The 24,315-nt window shown below is 36.4% G+C and overlaps 1 protein-coding gene across 4 annotated transcripts in view; it reads left to right on the top strand.

Annotated features, from left to right (window-relative positions):
- Positions 1 to 24,315, top strand: part of LOC150108560 (serine/threonine-protein kinase ULK3-like) — a 268,335-nt gene that overhangs the window by 10,907 nt on the left and 233,113 nt on the right. For 2 of the 4 annotated variants that reach the window (XM_090415993.1, XM_090415992.1), the window contains exon 2: positions 22,912 to 23,052. In XM_090415993.1, the coding sequence (XP_090272119.1) occupies positions 22,912 to 23,052 (141 nt within the window). Of the gene's footprint in view, positions 1 to 22,911; positions 23,053 to 24,315 lie in introns of those variants that run through there. The other 2 variants (XM_090415994.1, XM_090415995.1) reach the window with 2 other exon arrangements.

The following is a 24,315-nucleotide window of genomic DNA, read 5'->3' as shown; positions in this document are numbered from 1 at the left end:
TGTGTATTCACAGTCCTTATATCTGTAATAGGAGCAAGAGGGGGGTGATATGATTGAGACCTACAAAGTTTTAAAAAATCATACAGGATACCAGAAGATAGATGGAATTTTTCATTTTATTGAAGGTGGAGAGAGGACCAGAGGGCATCTGTGGAAGTTGAGAATGAATGCAATAAAGAATAGAGTGAGAGCTGGATTTTTTTCTCATAGATTGGTGTGTGATTGAAATGACTTTCCTTTGGAGGTCACTAGTGCAGATAGTGTGAACGAATTCAGGAAATGGTAAGATGGCTTCCCTTGGTAAGTCTGTGATTCCCTGGAGGTCTCTGGTAATAATAATTGAAATGCTAGCATAATGAAAGTGGCTCTGAAACTGTTTCACTGCTCATTTTAAATAGATTAGGTTCTGAGGAGAATAAAGAAGTCTCTGATGCTTCAGTGTTCTTATGATGATGGAAGAAATAAGTATTCTCTGAAATTTATCTTCAAATTCAATTTGCATAAATAAAATATTAAAACTGCTAACTTACCCATGATAGATGTCAGTTGTTTAGTAATACAATAGTTTTACTAGATTTTTTGATAACTTTTCAAAAGTCAACAATATCAAAAGCAGTTTCAGCTTTTCCAACAAATCTCAGAAATCTGTAGAAGATGGCCTGTGCCTTGCTCTCGGCACTGCTACGCAAACAGTGTACTGAAGATGCCTTAATCTGCCATCCATGTTAACATCTTCAACATGAATAAGTGACTAGTCCCTCATTATCTAATTGCCTTAAAACCGGTCAATATCTGATAGTTCTCCAGGGCATTTCAGTGCTTATTAAACAACCATTTTCTTTCTCAATCACTAGTCATTTTTCTCCTCAATATAGTGTAAGTCTCTAGGTTATCTTTAGAATTATTGCTATGAATATCTTAAACTTAGTACCTTATCCAGCATAACTCTCAGAACCATTCTCTTCCTGTTTATCATTTATTTCCACCAAGATATTTGGTTGAAATGCCATTCTGCTTCCTCTAAAAAAGGCGAAAACTAGATTGGTAACATGGAACTGTTACACCCGTTTTTGGCTCATTCAAGCTCTCCTCAAAAAGTGTCTTCACATCAGAATTCTCTGCTATTACTGTCCTGAGCCCCCCCTCCCTCAAAGGCTCTTCTGCACATGGTGGAAGAAGGTGACTCCATTCCGATAATAGGGTAATCAACAATGTGTTTATTATTATATGTTGGAAAATTAGCTTTTCTTCTTCTTCTTCATCTATGATCTCTTGTGCTTTTAAGCATCGAGATTTTGCCAAAGAGATTTCCATGCCATGTTGTTTTGCTTCTTTTCAGTTAATTCCCTTCTTTTCCAGTTTTTCTTTAATTTCCTTTTGCCAACCTTTCCTGGGCCTCTGTTTCTTTTTCCTGTTTTCTGGCTTTCATATACGGTTTTTCCTATTCTTCCTTCTTCCATTCGATTTAGATGTCCAAACCACCTCATTTGGGCTTGTTATGAATTTGTTCAGAGGTGCAACTTAAAGGCTATCTCTTATAGTTTGATTTCTTATTCGGTCTAGTCTTTTTTTTTTTTTTTTTGTGCCACTTTGCTAAGATATTTCATTTCAATTGTCTGTAGTTTATTTGTGTTGCCTGTTGTTAAACACCAAGACTTGCAACTGTATGTTAATGTTGATACAAACACTGAACGGTACACTGCCATTTTGGTATTCTGGATAACTTCTTTCTTATCTGGGAGTGGGCCTTTCATTGCATAGAATAGCTTTGTTCCCCCAGTTATCCTGTTGTTAATTTCTGTGTCTAGTCTACCATCTTGTATATATATGATCCCAAGTATTTAAAGGAGTGAACTTGTTCCAGTTGATGATTCTCTATTTTTATTGTGTGTTTTGATTGGTTTCTAGATATGATGATTGTTTTAGTTTTATTTATATTTATGGTCATATTCCTTTTCTTTGTTTCTTCATTTCAAATGTTGATGTTGCACTGCAAATCTTCAGCTGTATTTGCTAGAATCACTCCATCAATCTGCAAAAGCCATGTGTGAAATCCTGGTTTCTTTCAGTTTCCTGTATCCTAGGTGGAACTTTTTTTGTTTTGTTTGGCATGCCTATAAAATTTCATCCATTACTATCATGAAAAGAAGAGGGCTGAAACAAATGTAGGTCTCACACCTACATTTGTTTCAGATTCTTTTGATCTATTATTATAGGTTCTTACATAATTTCTGTTACTTTTGTAGAGGCTTTGTATGGCTGCTATTAAGTTATCTTGTATCTTGTTTTTCTTTAATGCTTGCCATATTAAGTGTCTGGACATTCTGTCAAAGGCCTTTTCAAAATCTATAAAACATGCATGTAGTTTTTTTTCCATATTCCAATGTTTTCTCTGATGTTCGTCTAAGACTGAAGATAAGATCCTGTGTGCTTCTGTTTTTTTTTTTTGAAAGCCATATTGCATTTCGTCCAGTGTGTCCTCTATTTGGTTCCCAAGCCTCTCTTCTAAAATACAGGCATACAATTTTCCTGGAATGCTTAAAAGCGAAATCCCTCTGTTTTTCATATTTACGGCTATCTCCTTTCTTAAATATAGGGATTATTATTGCTACTTCCCAGTATTTGGGAATAATTTTCTTTTCCATACAACATTGAATAGGTGTAAAAGAAATTTTATGGCTTTTGTTCCTAAATTCTTTACGTTTCTGGTGTTATTTTATCATGGCCTACTGATTTTCCCAGTTTTATTTTATTTATTGCTGCTAACAGTTCATTTGCATGAATTTCCTCACTTTGATCTTCTATTTTGCTTGCATATCTTGCTCTTAGGGTTCTGTTTTTTTCCATGTCCTGCATCTTCCAATAATTCTTGAAAGTACTGTTTCCATCATTTCATGATGTCTTCAGAATTTGTGAGTAACTTTCCATCCTTATTTTTGATAAACTTTATGGGACATTCTTTCTCTGACCTCATTCTTCTTAAAACATTATAGAAGAGTTTTTGGTTTTCTTAAAAAATTTTGTTCTAAAATATGTCTGAAGTCTTCCCAGTATTTTCTTTTCTCTTCTTTCACTAAGGTTTTAATTTTATTTCTTTGGTTGTTGTATAGTTCTCTAGCAACCTGCAGCTTTGATGTTATATATCTCTTCCACAATTGCTTTTTCTTTTTAATTTCTTCTTTTAGTTCTTCAGTCCACCAGGGTGTTTTATGTTTCTTCTGTTTATTATTTAATGATACATCACAAATTTTTTTTGCTTGTTTCTAGAAGAAGTGTTTTGAACCTGTACCATAGGCTTTCTACATCTTGGTCTTGATATATCTCTTTTTCTATTTCTTTCATCTTCTCTTCAATTTTACTTTTATACCCAATGGCTGCTTCTTCTTTCTTTAGTTTTAGTTCTTTATCTTAAGATTTATTTCCTTGCTACTTTTTCTACATTTTTCACTTTTATTTGATGGATCGTTTCCAATACTAATAACTGGTGGTCACTGTCTATTTCAGGATTTCTCTAGACTCTTGTGTTTTTTGTATACTTCCAGTATGATCTGCTTATGATGGTATAGTCAATTATAGATTTTTCATTACTACTTGGCTCTTCCCTGGTAAACTTATGGATTTCTTTATGCTTGAACATAGTATTCGCTATTACTAAATTATTTATAAGACAAAGATTTATTATTCTTTCTCCATTATTATTCTGGGTTATTTCTCCTTGTGATCCCAACACTTGTTTCGCTTCCTCGTCTACTTGATTCCCAACCCGGCCATTAAGGTCTCTTAGTAGTATGATATGCCCCTGAACTTCTTCAATTGTTTTTTGTAAGAGTTTGAAGAATTCATCTTTAATTTCTTTATTAGCATTATCATTTGGGCCATATGTAACAATTACAGTGAATACTTGGTTATCTGATTTAAAATCTATAGTGATTGTCAACACCCGGGGCAGAGCTGACTACTACCGGGTGCGTCCCCAGGTGGCGGATCGGGGAACAGCCTTCAGATATGGAGGCTAGCTGCGATATAAGCAGCGCAATCTGGCGAATAAGCAGCCGTGGACCAACAGCGACTGAGCTATCAGGGCGTGGGGGAGCAGAAGTGGCAACTCTGTTTCACTTAAAACCTCACAAAGCCCAATGACAACTCGGTGACATGGCGAGTAGTGCCACCATTAAATAAGCACCTGCTGGGGTCACTGCCCCTGACATTGGGAAGCAGCATTGTCAGTACTGACACAAGGTTGAAGCCAAATGATGACGGAAAAGCTTGAGATCAGAGATTTGCAGATGGCAATATGATTATATTGTGTACGTCTGTAATACTGCAGAGCAGAAAGCAAACGGAGAAACTACTGCTCTACCTTATCTCCAGAACAACCACCATGGCGAGCAAACCCTTACAATTGGCCCCAAGTTCCCGGCGTCCCTTAAATGGGACAGGGGTGCGAAGAATCTCCGGGCTCAAAATGATGTCCACTTTTAAAATTGCAACTTGGAATGTCAGAACTCTGTACAAAGCTGGCAAATTAAGAAATGTCACAAGAGAAATGAAGAGGCTGGGCATCTGGGTTTTGGGAATTTGCGAGACAAGATGGCCAGGATCTGGAAAGTGTCAACAAGATAATACGACAATGTATTACTCTGGGAATGATGAGAACAAACTTCGACATGGTGTAGCTGTAATAGTAGATGAAGAAATCAATAAATCAGTAATAAATTGGATTCCATTTTCTGAAAGGATAATGCTGTTACAACTTAAGGGAAACCCCATTAACATAAATATCATCCAAGCTTATGCACCCACAGCTGACAAAAGTGAAGAAGATGTTGAAGAGTTTTATGAACACCTAAAAGAGATTAAAAACCTAACAAAGAAACATGATATAAACATAGTGATGGGTGACTTCAATGCAAAAGTGGGAAGAGGGGGTGATGAAGAAATTGTTGGCGAACATGGCTTAGGCACCAGAAACGACAGAGGAGATCGCCTAGTCCAGTTCCCTGTCAGGAAGAAGATCTAACAATAGCAAATACCTGGTTTAAACTTCCACCCAGAAGACTGTGCACTTGGAAATCGCCTCAAGATAACCAACATAACATTGTCAGAAATCAAATTGATTATATACTGATAAATAAAAGATTCCACAGTAGTATATAGAGTGCAAAGACTTATCCTGAGCAGATGAGCAGATATCTCATCAGACCACAATCCCATAGTTGCAGAAGTACGTCTTAGATTAAAATCAGCTAAAAAATCACAAAAGAAGAAAAAGAAAATTGATGTAGAAAAACTGAAAGACCCGAACATAAATAAAAGTGCCAAGACACAGCTTAACCTGCGATTACAACAGATTAACATAGAAGAAAATAAAAGTGTGGAATCTCTTTGGAATAGCTTAAAGAATGCCATCGTAACAACAAGTATTGAAGAAGTAGGTTATGTGAATAATATAAAACAACAGGAATGGATGACAGATGAGATTCTTTCTCTTATTGATACAAGAAGAATGTACAAAAACAAAGACCTTGCCAGGTATACAGAAACACATAACATCATCAAGAAAAAAATAAAAGAAGCCAAGGAAAATTGGATGAAAACTTTATGTACTGAAATTGAACTGCTTCAGAAGAAACATGATAATTTCAATCTGTATAAGAAAATCAACGAAATTTCTGGAAAACTGAGGAAAAACAAATAGTGTCTCTAAGAGATGAAAATGGAAAAATAGTTCTAGAAGAAGAGAATAAAGCACAGATTTGGATAAAATATGTAACAGAACTTTTCAATGATACTAGACAGAAGCCTATAAATATAAAAGATAACATTCAAGGACCAGCAATCATGAAATGCGAAATAGAGAATGCTATACGAACAAGTAAAACAGGAAAAGCCAGTGGACCAGATGGTGTGCAAACAGAATTTTTAAAATTAATAGAACCAGATAACATCAAACTTCTTGAAAAACTATTTAATAAAATATATGAAAGTGATGAATTTCCATCAGATTGGCTCAAATCTACATCACTGTCCCAAAGAAACCCAAAGCGAATTCCTGTGGTGACTTCCGACTTATTAGTTTAATGAGCCAAACATTAAAAATATTTTTGAAAGTAATTCAGAATCGTATTTATAGAAAAAGTGAAGAAACTCTAAGTGAAACACAATTCGGCTTTCGGAATGGTTTTGGTACTAGAGAGGCCCTTTTCTGTACCCAAATATTGATACACAAATGCATAGAAAAACAGAAATCTGTCTTTGTGTTTCATAGATTTTGAAAAAGCATTCGGCAAAGTCAGACACACTAACTTAATAGAAGTCCTTCAACAAATAAGGCTAGACGAACAAGACATAAGACTAATAACAAATCTGTATTGGAATCAGTCAGCTACCGTTCAATTAGACAACATTACCACCAGTGATATTAACATCAAAAGAGGAGTGAGACAAGGATGTGTGCTCTAACCACTCCTGTTCAACATATATGCAGAGGTAATCTTTAAAAAAGCATTGGAAGAATGTTCAGAGGGAATCACAATAAATGGAAAGATTGTTAACAACCTTCGATATGCAGATGACACCGTGCTAATTGCAGATAATATTATGGATCTCCAAAAACTCATTGACAGAGTATACATAGAAAGCCAAAGAATGGGAATAAATATAAACATCAACAAGACAAAATGCATGATCATCAGCAAACATCCAGCCTCATCAATGAAACTGACACTCAATGGGAAAAATATTGATCAAGTGTCAAGATATAAATATCTTGGTTGCTGGCTTAATGAACAGTGGGATCCAGAAATAGATATAAAGACAAGGATTGAAGTTGCACGGCAGTCCTTCATGAAAATGAGAACACTATTCTGCAATAAAGACCTAAGCATGGAAGTCAGATGCCGAATGCTGAAATGCTACGTGTGGTCTATTCTGCTCTATGGAGTTGAAACATGGACATTGAAGGCGACAACCATCAAGAAAATCGAAGCCTTTGAGATGTGGCTATACAGAAGAATGCTAAAGATATCATGGACAGAAAAAATTACCAATGAAGATGTCTTAAAATCCATTGGCAAAGCTAAACATCTTGTACAAATAATCAAGAAACGAAAAACATCATATCTTGGCCACATCATGAGAAACAGCAAATACCAACTTCTACAAACTATTTTGATAGGAAGAATTGGTGGCAAAGGAACTAGAGGAAGAAAAAGAATATCATGGTTTGACAACATCAAGACGTGGACAGGAAAGAGCAGTGCACAACTGCTCAGATTAGCACAAGAGCGCAATTTGTTCGCCAAGATGGTCGCTGACCTTTGATAGAAGATAGCACAATAATAAGAAGAAGATTGTCAACAACCTTTCATTTATTATTAAGAAGAATGAAGAATCTTTACCTTTTAAACTGCCATGGAAAGAACCATCATCACCCAAATTCTGTGCTATCTTGAAAACTCTCATCTAATAAATGACAGACAGTTTGGATACCATCACTGCCAATCAAGGGGTATCTATGTACCTATGTTGCCTATCTCTGGACATATACCATGGAAAGGGTTGCCTTTAATATTCAAGGCAATTTGTCCAAGTATGGCACAATGGTCTATTTAGTAAACTCCCATCATTTGGTCTGCCTCCTGACTTCTGCAATTGGATAGCCAGCTTTCTCACTGGATGCTTACTTTGAGTGTGATAGTGTTGACGGATTCTTATCTTCTAACTATACAACTAATGCTGGAGTTGCACATGGCTCTATTCTTTCAACCACCCTCTTTCTTCTCTATATATAAACAATCTGTTCCAGTTGACTACCAACCCAGTATGCAGTTTTGCATATTGCACTTCTCCTTTTCATTTGAGAAACCTTCAGAACTTTAACCTCTACTGTCTTAAATTCTATTCCTCAAAACATTCATCAATGGGGTTTGGATAACTCTGTTAACTTCAATGCAAGCAAAACATGGCTCTTCATTATTCCCCCCCCCCCCCCCACCACACACACACAAAAAAAGACCAATTTTCTTCCTGTCTTGCCATCGATAGTACCCAGATTTGTATTCAGGAAGAGATTTACTTTCTTGTGATAACTCTAACCTCAAATCTCTCTTAAAATCGCAAATATTGCCTCCTCTGCATCTAAAAAATTAGGTTTTCTCTTTTGCTCAAGGCATTACTTTAACTTCAAACAGCTCCTAACCCTATACAAATCACAAATCTGCCTAGCCATTGAATACTGTTCTCACATCTGAGATGGTGCTGCTAAGAGCTCCCTAAAAACACTGGATTCTATACATAAAAGGGCAATCAGATTGATGGATGACCTTTCACTCACACTCCACTCACTTTCACATGGGCATTCATTTTCTGCAGCCTGCATCTTCTATAAACACTGGTGTCCAAAACTTAAGGATGAACATTATTTCTGAAGATTACAACTTCAAATTCAGACAAATCAGCTTGTGCAATTTGTCTGAATTTGAATTTGTTTGTATAGCTGACAATTTTGAGTAGAAAGCAGGTACACATTCAAAGTTTCAAATTGTGTGCAGAGGGATCAAGTGGTAGCACTCAACAGAATAAAGGGCAAAAGGCTAAGTGAATTGTGTTTGAAGGAAGAGCTTTTTTTGTGAAGAAATGAAATTTGCAAACTTGGATGTCTTGTAATGTCTCAAAAACATCTGGATGATTTCATTCGGGAAAGAATTATTGGAATGTTCTTCAACATCAAGAAAGCTGCAGAATTACTGATATTGCCAGAGAGTTTGGTATCTCACATAGCATTGTATTCAGACTCTGGGCAGCATTTCGAACCAACACAATGTGTTCCAGACATTTGCTAAGAGGTGTCCTTCGCTCTACCATGGAGAATGAAGACAGATTTTTGGTTATAACAGCAAAACGTAATCGATGCACCACAGCAGGTCAGCTTGCAAGTTGGCTCCATTCAAGCACAGGTACATGTCTTGACAAACTGTGGTAAGACATTAGCGACAAGCCTATATGCCCAAAGGCCTATAGTCTCCATCCCTTTATCCACAGCTCATCGTAGAGCACATTTTCAGTGATGTTATATCCATAAAAATTGGACAAGACACCAATGGGCTAATGTACTCTTTACAGCTGTAAAGTTTACATTAGTGAATTGTTTTAGTCTTTTATGATTCTAGTTGACACTTGATTTGGTGTGAAAGTGGTACTACTTATCATCACGAGAATGTTCTTGAAACAGATATGGTGGTGCTGGGCTCATGGTATAGGAGTTTAATGGATGCATCAAGCTACAAGTGCTGGAAAAAGGGACTATGACTGGTGAATGATATTTTAATGAAGTTCTTCAACATCATGTTCGATTGTTCCATGGTGCCTTAGGTGAAAAATTCATTTTTATGGATGACATTGCCACACCACATCGCACATAAGCAGTGAAGATACTTCTGGAGACTGAGGATATGAATCAAATCAAGTGGCTAGCACTCTCCCCAGATCTCAAATCCTATAGAACATGTTTAAGATGCAATATGGAGATGCATTGCAGAAATTTTCCTCCAGAACCTTATCCTTACTCTGAAGGAGGAGGAAGTGGGCCAGTTTGTCTCAAGAGCTCCTGAATCACTTGGTGCTAAGCATGGCACAACATTATGAGAGCTGCATTGCAGTTTGGGATGGATATATTCCATACTGAAATGTCTCTCTACATAGTTTTGTGTAAGCACTGTGCATTAATTCCTTAACTACCGTATATGTTGGTGTATGGGATGACTGGCATATAAGACGAGGCCTAAATTTTAGACTATTTTTAGGTTTCAAGCGTATGTCAGTTGTATAAGACGAATCCCCAATTTCTTCTTTCTTGTATTAATGCAATGTTAGGTATTGTTGTTATATCAGTTATTTTTATATCTATGCATATCCATTATTTTTTTGCATAGCATAGATTTAGTATTTACGCGAATTACTCTAATTAAAAGTGATTAGCCCCAATTTTAATTAATTATTAATTTTGCATTTTTTTTTAAATTTTAGGATTATTAAAATTGTTATCATTTAAAATCATGGAACCAGCAACAAAATGAAGAAGTATGAATGGAGGAAAAAAGAAGATATTTAAAAAAAAATTGCCAAAGAAAAAATGTGCGATGAGAATGGGGATCACCCGATGGCTGCAACTGAAAAATAATCACGTTGCAGAATGGGTATTCGAACAAAGGCAGAATGGTTATCTTGTTACAAGAAATATGATTAGAGCATATGCACTAAAATGATCAAGATTAAATCTGGATGAAAGTATAGAATTTCAAGCTACTTCAGGATGGTGTAATCGTTTTATGAACAGACAAAGTCTGGTAATATGACAAAAAACGAAAATTGCTCAGAAACTACCAGCAGGTCTTGACCACAAACTTACCAGTTTCCATAAATTTATTATTCAGTTCAGACAAGAACATAAATTTCTTTTGTTAAGTATTGGAAATACGGATGAAACTCCAATGAGCGTTGATATTGAAAGTTTATTTTTCACTTGGTCAGACTATAATAAATTTAGTTTAATCCTTTATCCAAGTGTGTGCAAAAAAGTTTGTGCCTGAAAGTATCTTCAGGACTGGGGTAAAGTGGTACAACACTGGGCGACTCCTTGCAAAGGTGAAGCAAGCTACTAACACTCCTATCTCAGTATCTCCCATAATGCAAAACACATCTCATTATACATATCTGCGGATATGTATAATTATGCATTAAGGGAAGGGCCACTACCCAGACTAGTTTCGACCTTTATTGAAGTCTCTTCAGTGGGAGCCAGGCCCAAGTAGATTACCAAGGCAGATAGGATGGTTGGTAGCTTGCTCCACCTTTGCAAGGAGTCGCCTGGTGTTGTACCACTTTACCCCAGTCCTGAAGATACTTTCAGGTGCAAACTTTGTTTGCACACACATGGATAAAGGATTAAACTAAATTTATTATAGTCTGACCAAGTGAAAAATAAACTTTCAACATCTTTCTCTAAATTCAGAGTAATTTAATAAAAAGATGGCACACCGTTTGGCAGCTCCTATAGGAGGAGATGACCTTGCTAATGCTTCTGCCTTGGTATCTCCACTTGGGCCTGGCTCCCACTGAAAAGACCTCAATAAAGGTCGAAACTAGTCTGGGTAGTGGCTCTTCTCTTAATGCATAACATTATACATTGTTTTGCATTATGGGAGATACTGAGATAGGAGTGTTGGTAGCTTGCTCCACCTTTGCAAGGAGTCGCCCAGTGTTGTACCACTTTACCCCAGTCCTGAAGATACTTTCAGGTGCAAACTTTGTTTGCACACACTTGGATAAAGGATTAAACTAAATTTATTAGAGCGTTGATATGATAAGCAAGAAAACAGTGGAGTCTAAAGGAATTAAGAGTGTGCTAGTTCAAAGTACAGGTCATGAAAAAACAAGGTTTATGGTTGTGTTGTCATGTTTGGCTGATGGAACCAAGTTAAAACCAATGATCATCTTCAAACGTAAAACTAAACCTAAGATAAAATTTCTTTCAGTGTTTTTGTATATTTTCACAAAAAAGAATGGATGGATGAAAATGGTGTAAAATTATGGATAAATAATGTGTGGAACACGCGACCAGGCGGTATAATGAAGAAACACAGTTTATTAGTATGGAATATGTTTAGTAGTCATTTAACTGAGAATACTAAAAGTCTTCTAGAAAAAATAACACAAAAATTGCTGTTATACCAGGTGGTTTAACGTTTATATTGTGATCAAAGCATGGAATAAAGTAAAAGTAGAGACTAATAAAATCATTTAAAAAGTGTGGTATATCTAATCTCATGGATGGTGTGAAAGATGATCTGTTGTGGTACACTGATGATGATGAAAACGAAATCAATTCACCAGATTCGAACTGGGATCCATATGATGATCATTTAAACAATGAACCTGAAGAACTATTTTCAACAGATGAAGAAAATTAACATGAAAATTGAAGTTAATAATTATTTGTTTTTTTAAGACTTACATCTATTGTAATATTTTAAATAAATTTATGTAACAAAAAATTAATCTGATTTGTTTATAAACACTGCCTATTTTCTAATATAACAATGTATTGTAACTACCTAAATGTTTATCCAAGAAATTAAGCTTTCCTTATAAGATGACCCATGATTTCAAGGGGATTTTCTGTAGTATTTGAGTGTCGTCTTATACGCTGACGTATAAAAACATGTTGCAATTTAATTTGTATGAAAATTATAACTAATAATATAATATAATTGTGTAATATAATTTATTAGTATGCTTGGTAATAAAGGTATGTTCACATTTGGCTGTAGTTATAAAAATGTTGTTCATCCCTTAGGTTTTTGACAAAAGTTTACTTCTAACTACTTTTCATCAGAATTGGCATCAACAATTCCCCACCATCTGTCAAATCCATCTAAATGTGTGCAGCAGCCAATCAACACCCTCTCACAGTTCGCACATTTCTCCTCTTCATTCATCTCCTCCACTGCTGTCCTCTGGAATAGTCTGCCATCTGGTGTTTCCTAAGGAATACAATCCACATCTTTTCAAGTAAAATGTGAACAAGTTCCACATTGCTTCACCCACAGTACAAATGTACTATAAATTTTACCAACCTCTTGTGGATGTGTTCTCAAAAAAAAAAAAAAAAAAAAAAAAAAAAAAAAAAAAAAAAAAAGGATTGGAGCAGGACATTGACTAGGAAGAAAGAAGAGTTGTGATTCCATTGTATAAAGACCTGATCAGTGACATCTGGATTGTCCTGCTCTTATCTGGTCACAAGTTTTTAAAGTAGTTCAAAGGCAGATAACAAAAATGATGTCAGGACCGTTACAATATAATTAATTTATCAGAATAGACTGCTGTATGTGGACTATAGAGCCTGATGGATAGAAAAGATTGAAGTGATATGATTGAGACATTAAGGAGTGAGGATGAGATACCATCCCTGGAAGTTGTAAATGGAAGTGGTGAAGGTAGAGGGTGAGAAATCGCTTTTTTGCCAGTGGTGATGGACCATGGAATGCATTGCCTGATAGGGTGGTGAGAACATGAACAGTAAACGAGTTGAAGGAGTGGTATGATATGTAATTTCTGACATGAGCCTCCCCCACATTGAGTCCTTAGGAGTCATAATAAATTAATAATTATTCAGGACTCCAAGACGTCATAAGACTCATCATGGAAAGCCCATCTTAAACAACACAAATTCTATCATACCATTCCTTAGACTCTTACACTGTTTATGCTCTTACTACCTTATCAGGTAATGCATACCACTGTTCAACCACCCTCCATGCAAATTAAAAAAAAAAAAAAAAGCTACCTCCACTTTCAGCAATGGCCCCCTTGTTTTTGCCCTTTCCTCTTGATCTGCCATACAAAAGGGATTGAAGAGCTAGTATCAACCCTGTAATTATTCTCTCAATAGTTTAAATGTCTCAATCATTATCTTCTCTCATTTTTCTTCTATTGACCAAACTCTGCAGTCTGCATGCACTTAGTATATTGTAGCTAACATTTTGCAGTCCTCCTGATATAATTTTTTTTTTGCCTTTGTACCCTTTCCAAGGTTAATTTATTCCATTTAAATCCTGGTGATTCAATCTGAGTACAATAATCCAGATGTGGTCTGATCAGGCTTTATACAATGGAGTCATTCTATCTCTGGTGGTCAGTATCCTTCTTAGTATTGCAGCAATCCTCCAGGTTGCTTTCACCACTTTTGTGATATGTTCTCTAAACTTCAATTTTCTATCAATCATCACCTCAAGGTCCCTTGCCTCCCCCACTTCCTCTGGTACAGTTTCTCCAACAGCATATGCATCTTCCCATTGATGTATCCCAAACTTTAAGACTACATTTAGTTGTATTCAACTGAATCCCCATTCATTTGTCCAGCTCTCCAATTTATTCAGATGTGTAATAATAATAATAGTCTCTTTACTACTAGAAAGTAGGACTATTTTGTTTCTTTAGTTAACTAATCTCTCTTGTTGAAAGTGGAATGAATGGCTAATAATGAACTTTGAATCTATCATTTAGTTAAGGATTAATATACTTTACTTATCCTGCTTAGTTCAGATTCTTAGAATTAACAGTGCTCTTACTTGAAGTTTTGCTTGAATTGCAATTTGTAATTATGATTATTATTATTTCGGGAAACTCCAAGGAGTCAACAGACTCATCGAGGGAGGCCCTAACATCGGGTCAAGAACAACTATTCAACATTCACACAGTATCTATCATACCTCGCCTTGAACTCATTCACGGTCATAGCACCCACAACAGACTCTGGCAGCTTATTCCACTCATTCACCACTCTCCACGTAAAAAACCTAGCTCTAACACCCCTGCTAACCACATTCTTGCCCAGCTTCCATGTATGGCCCCTAGTCCTCCCACCACCAGTCCTCCTCTCAAAAATATCTTCCGGATTAATCTTATAGAAACCCTTTAGTAATTTGAATGTTTCAATCATATCACCCCTTTTCTGCTTATCAACCAATTTTTGCAACCCACAAATCTTCAACCTGTTCTCATAAGGTTCATTCCACAGACCTGCCACCATCTTGGTCACTCGTCTCTGGATCCTCTCCCCCCCCCCCCCCCCCCATCAAGAAGAAACCCTGGCGCCCATATCTGGGCACAGTAGTCAAGATGGGGTCTTATCAAGGCTCGATACAGAGGAACAATAACCTGTTTGTCTCTGCTTGTTTAAAGTATTTTTCAACAACCAAGTGATTTGATGAGCTTATTTAGCCACTTTTGCGATGTGTCCCCTAAACTTCAACTCCCTATCCACCAGCACTCCCAAATCCCTGGCCTCATCAATCTCCTGGAGTACGGTTCCACCAATGTGATATACTGCTGCTAATCTTTTCCCACCAAAATGTAACCTTACACTTTGCCACATTAAATTGACATCCGTTTTCCTTAGCTTAGTCCTCCAAACTATCCAAATCATCTTGCAAAATTTTGACATCCTGGGCACTCACAATTGCTCTACCCAACGTTGCATCATCAGCAAACAAGTGAACACTTCCTCTCAGATCCTTTCCTATATCGTTAATGAACAAATTGAAAAGTAGTGGTCCAAGAACAGAACTGCAGCACACCACTAGTCACAAGCCGTCTTTTGGACTCAACTTCTGAATAAACCAATCTCTGGTAACTCTCCATCAACCACCCTCCTATCTATCTCACCAACCCTATATCCATCCCCATCTGCTCCAGTTTACTGATTAGAGTTCCATGTGGTATCCTGTCCAAGGCCTTGGCAAGGTCCAGTAGAATCACCGTAAACCCATTACCCTTATCCATTTCAGCCGTCACTGTGTTATGAAACGTGAGCAAGTTACTGAGGCATGATCTACCCTTCACAAAACCATGTTGTCCCCCATACAGTATCCCATTTTCATCTATCCAATCCTGTATTCTTCTCTTGACTAATTTCTCCAAGACCTTGACAATTATTCCTGATGTGCTAATCGGTCGGTGATTTACAACAGCCGTCTTGGAACCTCCTTTATGCCTCCTTCTTTGAGGAACCTCCTTCTTTAAGGGGGAAATAGTGGAACTATTTCCCCCTTCTTTCCACCCCCTGGGGACTAACCCAGACCCGAGACTGAAATTAAACAAAATGGTCAAGGGCACTGACAATTCTTTAGCCGCTTCACGTACGACACGAACTGGTATACCATCCAATCCCACAGATGTATTGACATTGAGGTTTTGCAATAGACTACTCACTTCCACTTCATTCACCACAGTTCCTGTATAATTTATTGGTTCATTCATTTCTGCAATGTCACCGCCTGGATGATATATTCTTGCAAAGTGCTTGCTCAGTAATTCAACTATATCAACTGTTCGGTTACCTCCCTACTATCGGCATTCTTTAAAATCGTTCTGCCATATACATTTTTTCTTTTACTTGCAACATATCGAAAAAACTGTTTGGGATTCTCATTAGCCTGCATGGCCAATGTTCTTTCATAATCCTTTTTTGCTTTTCTTACCACACTCGTTACCCTTCTGGCCTGCGCTTTATACTGTTCATGTGCCTGCCGGTCACCTTTCTCCTTAAATTCCCTCCATAGTTGTTTCTTTTTTTGCAGCTCAAGCTTAATGGTGTTATTCATCCATTTAACCCCTACTTGATTTGTTACTCGGACTCTAGGTATACAGTCAGCCAATGCTTCATGCAAACACTTCTTAACCACCTCTCATGCACTATCAACTTCTAGCCCTTGCAGTTGTACATGCCATGGCACTGATCCAAGCAATCTCCTAAGCTTGTCATACTTACTAGCCCGATAATTCCACATGTACCCTGTCTTAATTGTAAATTCCACACCTTTAGCCTCACAAGTCAAGACCCTATGATCACTCTCACCAATTGGTGGTAACGTGGTCATATTCGTTAGCCAAATTGTCAGATGCAATTACTAGGTCAAGCACTCTCTGACCCCTAGTATTTTCCATTACATGCTGTCGCAGATAATTATCCCTTAATAACCACATAAAATCCAATTCCTTCCTCCCATGTGTCCTCTCCTCCTTCCAATCATTGTTACCATAGTTGAAATCTCCCATAATAATTACCCTCCTTCCACTCATTTCTTCTATTTGCTTATGCATACTATCTACACCATCTATTCCATCACCTTGTCTATAGCAGCACCCAACTGTATATTTTGTTCTGCTAGTTTCAATCTCACACTAAATAGCCTCGAATGTGCTCTTTTCTCTATCCTGTAGTTCCACTTCTATTCTCCTTGTCTGTAGCTCATCAGCTATCATCAATAGCACCCCTCCCCCGATTTGTCACTCCCGAACACACCATACCCCTCACATTCAATACCACTAGCTGTCATCTTTTGTCAGCCATGTTTCACTAATGCCAATAACCTGTGGTCTGGAAGTGCCAACCAAGGCCAAAAATGCTTCCTTCTTATTCCTAATACTTCTGGCATTAGTATACATGAATTGCAGAAGCCGATTTGTCCCATCCCTATTTTGATGCCTTATACTAATTATCCCATTCTGATTCGTGGTCTTTCCTGCTCGCTTGGGCATATTACACACATTCACACACTCAACTGTCTCCCTAAAGTCTGCATATCTACTCCCCCTCCCCCTTAATAACTCTAGTTTCCCTGATTCTGCACATTCACTTCCACTACATTCGACAACACCTTTTCAAGTCTCCGTACACCAAATCCATTCAAATGTAAACTGTCCATTTTATATAAATCCTTTCGCCCATCGAACTCATTCCTCACATCTACAAATTCCACACCACTTATACTGCATAATTCACGCATAAAGTCATTAGCAATTATGGCCCTCCTTCTATACTCTTCACTGTCATACCGCGGCAACAGACTCACCATCCTAACTCTCTCACTCTTCAATTTTGCTGACTCAAGCAATTCCTTCACATCCTCACTCATAGCCATTTTGTTTCCTTTCAAATCATTTGTACCTGCTACCACTATCAATTCTTTCACCTGCTGCTTTTGCATTCTTATTGGCTCGCTTACATTCTTAACGTTCGCACCAGGTTGGTACGATTTTGTTAAACTCTCAACTAACATACCTCTTTGCATTGTTTCATTGTCTTGTCTGTCTACTATGATGGCCTTGTCGATCTGCGGGGTATGTTTTTGTTCAAGAGCGTGAACAGCTATTTCTGTTTTTCCTGTGCTTTGTATTCGATTTTTCTTTTTGATGTTACGTTTTTTAGTGTTTAAATGTTCAGGAATAGGTATGTTACAATCACGGAAGTGTTCTTGTAGTCTTGCCCATAAAGACCTGATGGTGGAACCTGTGTAGGTGATATCACAGTCTTTTTGGCAGGGAAATTTATAGACTACATTGTGATGTTCAAATATTTCTTTCTGTGTGTGAGGTTTGGTGGATTTTAGGAGATATACCAGTTTGTAGTCAGTATGTTTGAAGATGTATTTATAGGCTTTGTATGTGTTTTGAGTGTATGGTAGTTTGATAATTTTTGTGTTGGGAAGTTCGCTTTGGTACTTGGGTTGTTTTGGCGGTTTTTTGCCGTCCTGTTTGCGTAGTTAATCAGTTGTGTAGGATAGTTGCGATTTATAAAGATCTGTGTTAGTTTTTTTATTTCTGCGTTTAGACTATTCTGATTGGTTGAAAATTTGTAAGCATTTATGAATTGTGATAAGATGACCGAGTTTTTAACAGAATATGAATGGTATGAGTGAAAATGGAGGTAGTTTCCGATATGCGAGGGTTTGTGGTATACTTTTGTGGTTATTTTGTTGTGTGTTCTGGTTAATGTCAAGTTTAAGAAATTGATGGACACAAACCGAACAGAACAAATCCATCAATTTCTTAAACTTGACATTAACCAGAACACACAACAAAATAGCCATGAAAGTATACCACAAACCCTCGCATATCGGAAACTACCTCCATTTTCACTCATACCATTCATATTCTGTTAAAAAATCAGTCATCTTATCACAATTCATAAACGCTTACAAATTTTCAACCAATCAGAACAGTCTAAACGCAGAAATAAAAAAACTAACACAGATCTTCATAAATCGCAACTATCCTACGCAACTGATTAACTACACAAACAGGACGGCAAAAAACCGCCAAAACAACCCAAGTACCAAAACGAATTTCCCAACACAAAAAATTATCAAACTACCATACACTCAAAACACATACAAGGCCTATAAATACATCTTCAAACATACTGACTACAAACTGGTATTCACCACAATCCAAAAACTGGCAAATCTCCTAAAATCCACCAAACCTCACACACAGAAAGAAATATTTGAACATCACAATGTAGTCTATAAATTTCCCTGCCAAAAAGACTGTGATATCACCTATACAGGTTCCACCATCAGGTCTTTATGGGCAAGACTACAAGAACACTTCCATGATTGTAACATACCTATTCCTGAACATTTAAACACTAAAAAACGTAACATCAAAAAGAAAAATCGAATACAAAGCACAGGATAAACGAAAATAGCTGTTCACGCCCTTGAACAAAAACATACCCCGCAGATCGACAAGGCCATCATAGTAGACAGACAAGACAATGAAACAATGCTTAGCATATCGGAAACAATAGCCATAAAATGCGACGCGAACTCTATCAACGTACACAGACCCTACATAATCTCTGAGGTTTGGAAGCTTCAGAACATAAAATTGAGGTCACAACCCCGACCAATAGGCAATAACACAAACACTTCAAAAACAGAAGCACCTACCCGACCTGACATAGCATCCACTTTCCCAATGTGTTCAGATGACGACCAGTAGTCGAAACGGACCGCACCCCATCAACCCCCTTTTCCCCTTCCCCCTCCCTATATAAAAAATCACCCTTTCACCTTTTCCCCACCCTATTTAACATAATAATATAATATATATGTTTATATATATATTACTGAAAAAAAACCGGGTTTTTCTAATTTAATTCTCCCAAATTGCCTACCCCCCCCCCCCCCCTCCACACACTCAGTAGTTTTCGGACATCGCAGAAAGAAGAAAAGCCGCAACAACACCCAGAAAAAGGTATGTGTGAATTTCTCTTCCTTATGCTACATATACTTTTTGTAAATTTACATCTACAATGCCCTAAGAATCCATGAGTAAATAGCCAATGACATTTAAACAGGGGCACTCCTAAACTGAAGCAGGCAAAATAGCCGTAATTATAATAGTTTATTAAGAGGAGTAACATGGGAGTTTTCCCAGAAATAATAAACATAATTTTATTTTTATGCTTCTCACCCATGAAAGGTTATTTTCAAACCTATAGTATATTTTGTATTGTGAGTGGGCTAAGGATTTTTTTTTCTATTTTATAATTTTTTGTATTTAAAAAAAAATTTTTTTTTCATAGTCCAGAAACTTTGCTCTAGAGACAAACCATGGAACTTTTTCACGCCTCCAATAAGCAAGGTGGTGGTCTAACACCTTGCAATGAAATTCATTTCCCACCTAAAGACAGTCACAGACATCCATGGAGATATAATTTTAATATAGCTGAATGTAAGGTATGAATTTTGGAATAGCAGATTAGAAAATCATTCTCTCTTTTAGCTATACTGGAAGAAGGAAGAAGCAAAGAATTTTAGGGTGATGGTAGATAAACATTTGATGTTCAGAGACATATTGCAAAGGTTACGAAGACAACTCAGAGTATTGCAATTGACCAGCAGAGATAAAAGTATGGTAGTTCTATTGTATAAATTCCTGATGTGAGGTTGGTCTGAAGTTCTGGGCCTCAACCATAGATGGCAACACCATCAGCAAGATTTTTTTTTTAATGTAAGTTGGCACATCTGTCATAAGCATCCATGTGAAATTGCAAGTCATTCTATCAAGTAGTTTGTTTTATGCAGCTGTTTGAAGCAAAAGTGTTATCTGTATCCCTTGAAATGGATAAAATTGAGCATTATGCAGTTATAAAATTCTTTGTGAAAGAAGGTTTAAAGCCAAAAGAAATTCCTTTGAAGTTCATAAAAGTTTATGGGTACTCTTCTCCTTCATTTTCGACAATTAAGAAATGGGCTGCCAAGTTTAAACATGGCCGTACTAGCTTTGAAGATGATCCACGTGAAGGATGTCCAAAAAGTGTACAACACCAGAAATCATTGATCAAGTGTATTGGATGATCAGCGAGTCAAAGTACATGAAATTGTTAAGACTATAGGCATTTCAAAAGAACATGTAGGTTGTATTTTGCATTAAGAATTTCAAATGAAAAGCTTTGTGCAAGATGGGTGCTGTGCTTGCTCACAGCAGATCAAAAACGCACTCGCATGAAAATCTCTGAACAGTGCTTGAAGCATTTTAACAAGAATAAAACTGATTTTGTGCATCGATTTATTGCTATGGATGAGACTTGGACTTCACCATTACACACCAGAATCCAGATAGCAGTCAAAACAGTGGACAGAAGCCGGTTGTTCAGCATCAAAGAAGACAAAGTCATTTCCATCAGCAGAAAAAGTCATGGCATCGGTGTTTTAGGATGCTGAAGACGTTTTGTTTATTAATTATCTTGAAAAGGGTAAAACAACAGGGGAATATTATTCTGATCTTTTAATCAGACTAGACGAAAAAATTTGTGAGAAAAGACCCCGGTTTGTAGAAGAAAAAAACATCTTTCATCAGGACAATCCACAAAGATGTTTTGGCAATGGGAAAATTAAGGGATCTGCACTATGAATTGTTGGAAAATCCATCCTATTCCCCAGATTTGGCTCCTTCTGACTTCTATCTCTTCCCAAACTAAAACTCTTACTTTTTCTTCGATCAAGAGGTGATTGTAGCTGTAGAGGGGTATTTTGCAGATCTTACTGAGAACCACTACAGGGACGGGATAATATTGCTGGAGCATTGCTGGAATAAATATATTAGTCTTAAGGGAGATTATGTTGAAAAATAAAAATCATTTTGAATTTATAAATTCATTTTTTCATTGTTAGACCAAGAACTTTTCAGAGCAATCTCATAGACTATATCTAATTACTTCTCAGATGCGGTTACTGAGATTTGAAGGGGATGAAGTAACTGTGGGGAAAGTATGAAGGTGATTAAAAAAAATATATTGGGACTGTGGAGCATTAATTATGAGGATAAACTGATGTGATCTGCAGAATCTGGTAGATAAAAAAACAGAGTGATATGATTAAGACATTTAAGCTGTTCACTAGTATTTAGAGTTAGAAGATAAGACAATTTTTTTTTGCATAGTTACTAGGTGCATGGAATGCATTGCTGAGAGGGTGGTGAAAGTGTACAGATAGTGAATGAATTTGAGGAGTGGTATGATAGAATTTATTATTTTGTTGTTCTGTAGTAGATATTCCATGATGAGTTCAACTCCATGTGAGTTCTCGAATAATATATCAACAATAGTACGGTTTTATTACAATCATCATTATCATCATGCTTGTCATGGATTTAGGCCTAGAGTGGCCTGTTCCAGCCTTCAAAGTCATTGTCGAATTTCTTAAGAGGATGTCCTGGTTTTCTTTTTTTCCTAATGGTTTCTAATATAGGGCTTGTTTGGTAATCTTTCTGTTTTCATTCTTTCAATGTGACTCAGTGGACGTCTCGAATAATATTTACAATAGTATGGCCTTATTACAATAATAGTTTCATGTAAATTAAAAACATTTCCTCTTAAAAATTATAAAAGCATAATATATTAGAATACATTAATAAAACCTATTCTGCATTGGTTAGATTTTTGTTTGGAATATGTTTCTTCCCATATGTTTTAAGTTTTTAAAGTCAACACCACAGTGCAGAACCATAGGAAAATTCAGTTTTGATAAATTTTGGGATTAAAAATATTAGGATGACCATTTGGAACAGAATCTGAGCAGTTATTTACTGACAAACATTTTTTTACATTTGGTATTAAGCTATTTTTCCAACATGAGTGTGAAATATGCTATCAGAAATTACATCACATTTTTCAATTTATCTTTGATGCTTTCATGTTTTTCAGTATATTTTTGTATATTGAAAAATATTTATTTATATATTTTTAATATTTTGTTGGAAAATTGTATTTTATTGATAAATGAACCCTAACAGTAAAAATAAATTAATTTAAGCAGTTTGATTCTTGGTTAGATACTATTCAGTAATTTTTGAATGTCTTATATTAATTTATAACATGAGTACTAAAGTTTTAAACAAATTTGGAGAGAACTAAGTTCATTGATGTCATCTACACCTGAGATTTGTAATTCTTACTCCTTTGCTTTCTTTCTTTTTTTTTTTTTTTAATATGTGTGTATGTTGTAATTATTACTCATTTCCTCTGTTTTCTCTCCCTTTTTTTTGTGTGTATGTGTGTAGGATGCATACCGTGATGTTGTGGCAGTGAAGTGTGTTGATAAAGGTTCTCTGACAAAGTCCTCAGTAGAAAACTTACTTACAGAAATATCAATCCTTAAAAAAGTAAAACATCGGTATATTGTTGAGCTTAAAGATTTTCAGGTAAAGATATATATTCTTAACTATGATGATTGATCAAAGAATAGTAATACTGTACTATTTGTTTTTAAATTTTATAAATTTTTCTCAGTTTTACATAATATTTGCATATAAAGTTATATACTTCATTTTCTCAAATGCCCTGCATTTGTAAATACACTGTGCAAATTCATTGGGAAGATAGAAAAATATGAAAAGTGTTTGATTTTACTGGAGTATGAAGGTAAACACATCAAGGTATATTGTAATAATTGTATTATAATCCAAATATGATGTTCTTTGTTAATAGTAGTGAAATCCTCATACTTACTTTTTTTTTAATACGAGTCTTGCACTTGATCAAGTCTCTAAGGAGGACAAAATTGTGCCACTTCATAAAGGAGGTGATTGAACTCGAGCATCAAACTATAGGCCTATCTGTGTGTCAGGTGTTGTGGTTGAGTTGTTGAAGAAGCTTGTGAGAACTAGGATCCAGAGTTGGGTTGACAACAATGTATTATCTTTGATGGACAGCATGGATTTGCTAAAGGGAGGTCATGTTTTAGTAATCTACTTACTTATTACAATAAAGTGACTGCTTCCTTGGACAGAGGAGAAGGATACACAGTAATATACTTGGATTTTGCAAAAGCTTTTGATAGAGTACCTCATGATAAATTGATAGTCAAACTAGAGCAGATTGGGGTTGGATATTAGATTAGTGCATTGGATTGGAGACTGACTATCTGATCGGTATTGACAAGTTGTCTATGGGGGAGCGATATCCAGGAAAAGGAAAGTAACTAGTGGAATGCCTCAGGGGTCTGTTTTGGGGCCATTACTGTTTAACTTGTATATTAATGATATAGGTGAAGATTTGGATGGAGATATTCAGTTGTTTGCAGATGATGCAAAGTTGGGACGAACCATGAAGAGTAGTGAAGATGTTGTGGCCTTACAAGAAGACTTGAATAAATTGAGCAATTGGGCATGGAAATGGGGATGTGAGTTCAGTGTTGCAAAATGTAAGGTTTTAAAATTTGGAAAACAAAGATGGGATGCAGAATTTATGCTTGGTGAGGATATATTGTTGGAGGTAGAAGAAATAAGAGATCTGGGGATGATAGTGGATAAGGATCTGAAATTTAGGGGACACATAGCCAAAATTGTGAAGACAACACAAAGGCTTCTGGGAATGATGTAGAGGACACTGACGTGTAGAAGTAGGGAGACTCTTGTTCCATTGTATAAGGCTTTGATTAGGCCATACATGGACTATTGTGCCCA

This window comes from Typopeltis vanoorti, chromosome 3 (assembly GCF_054136105.1).
Source record: "Typopeltis vanoorti isolate ZY-2024b chromosome 3, IOZ_Tvanoo_1.0, whole genome shotgun sequence".
NCBI classification, from domain to species: Eukaryota; Metazoa; Arthropoda; class Arachnida; order Uropygi; family Thelyphonidae; genus Typopeltis; species Typopeltis vanoorti.
The sequence above is the reverse complement of the archived record's forward strand: the minus strand, read 5'-3'. Positions and strand labels throughout refer to the sequence as shown.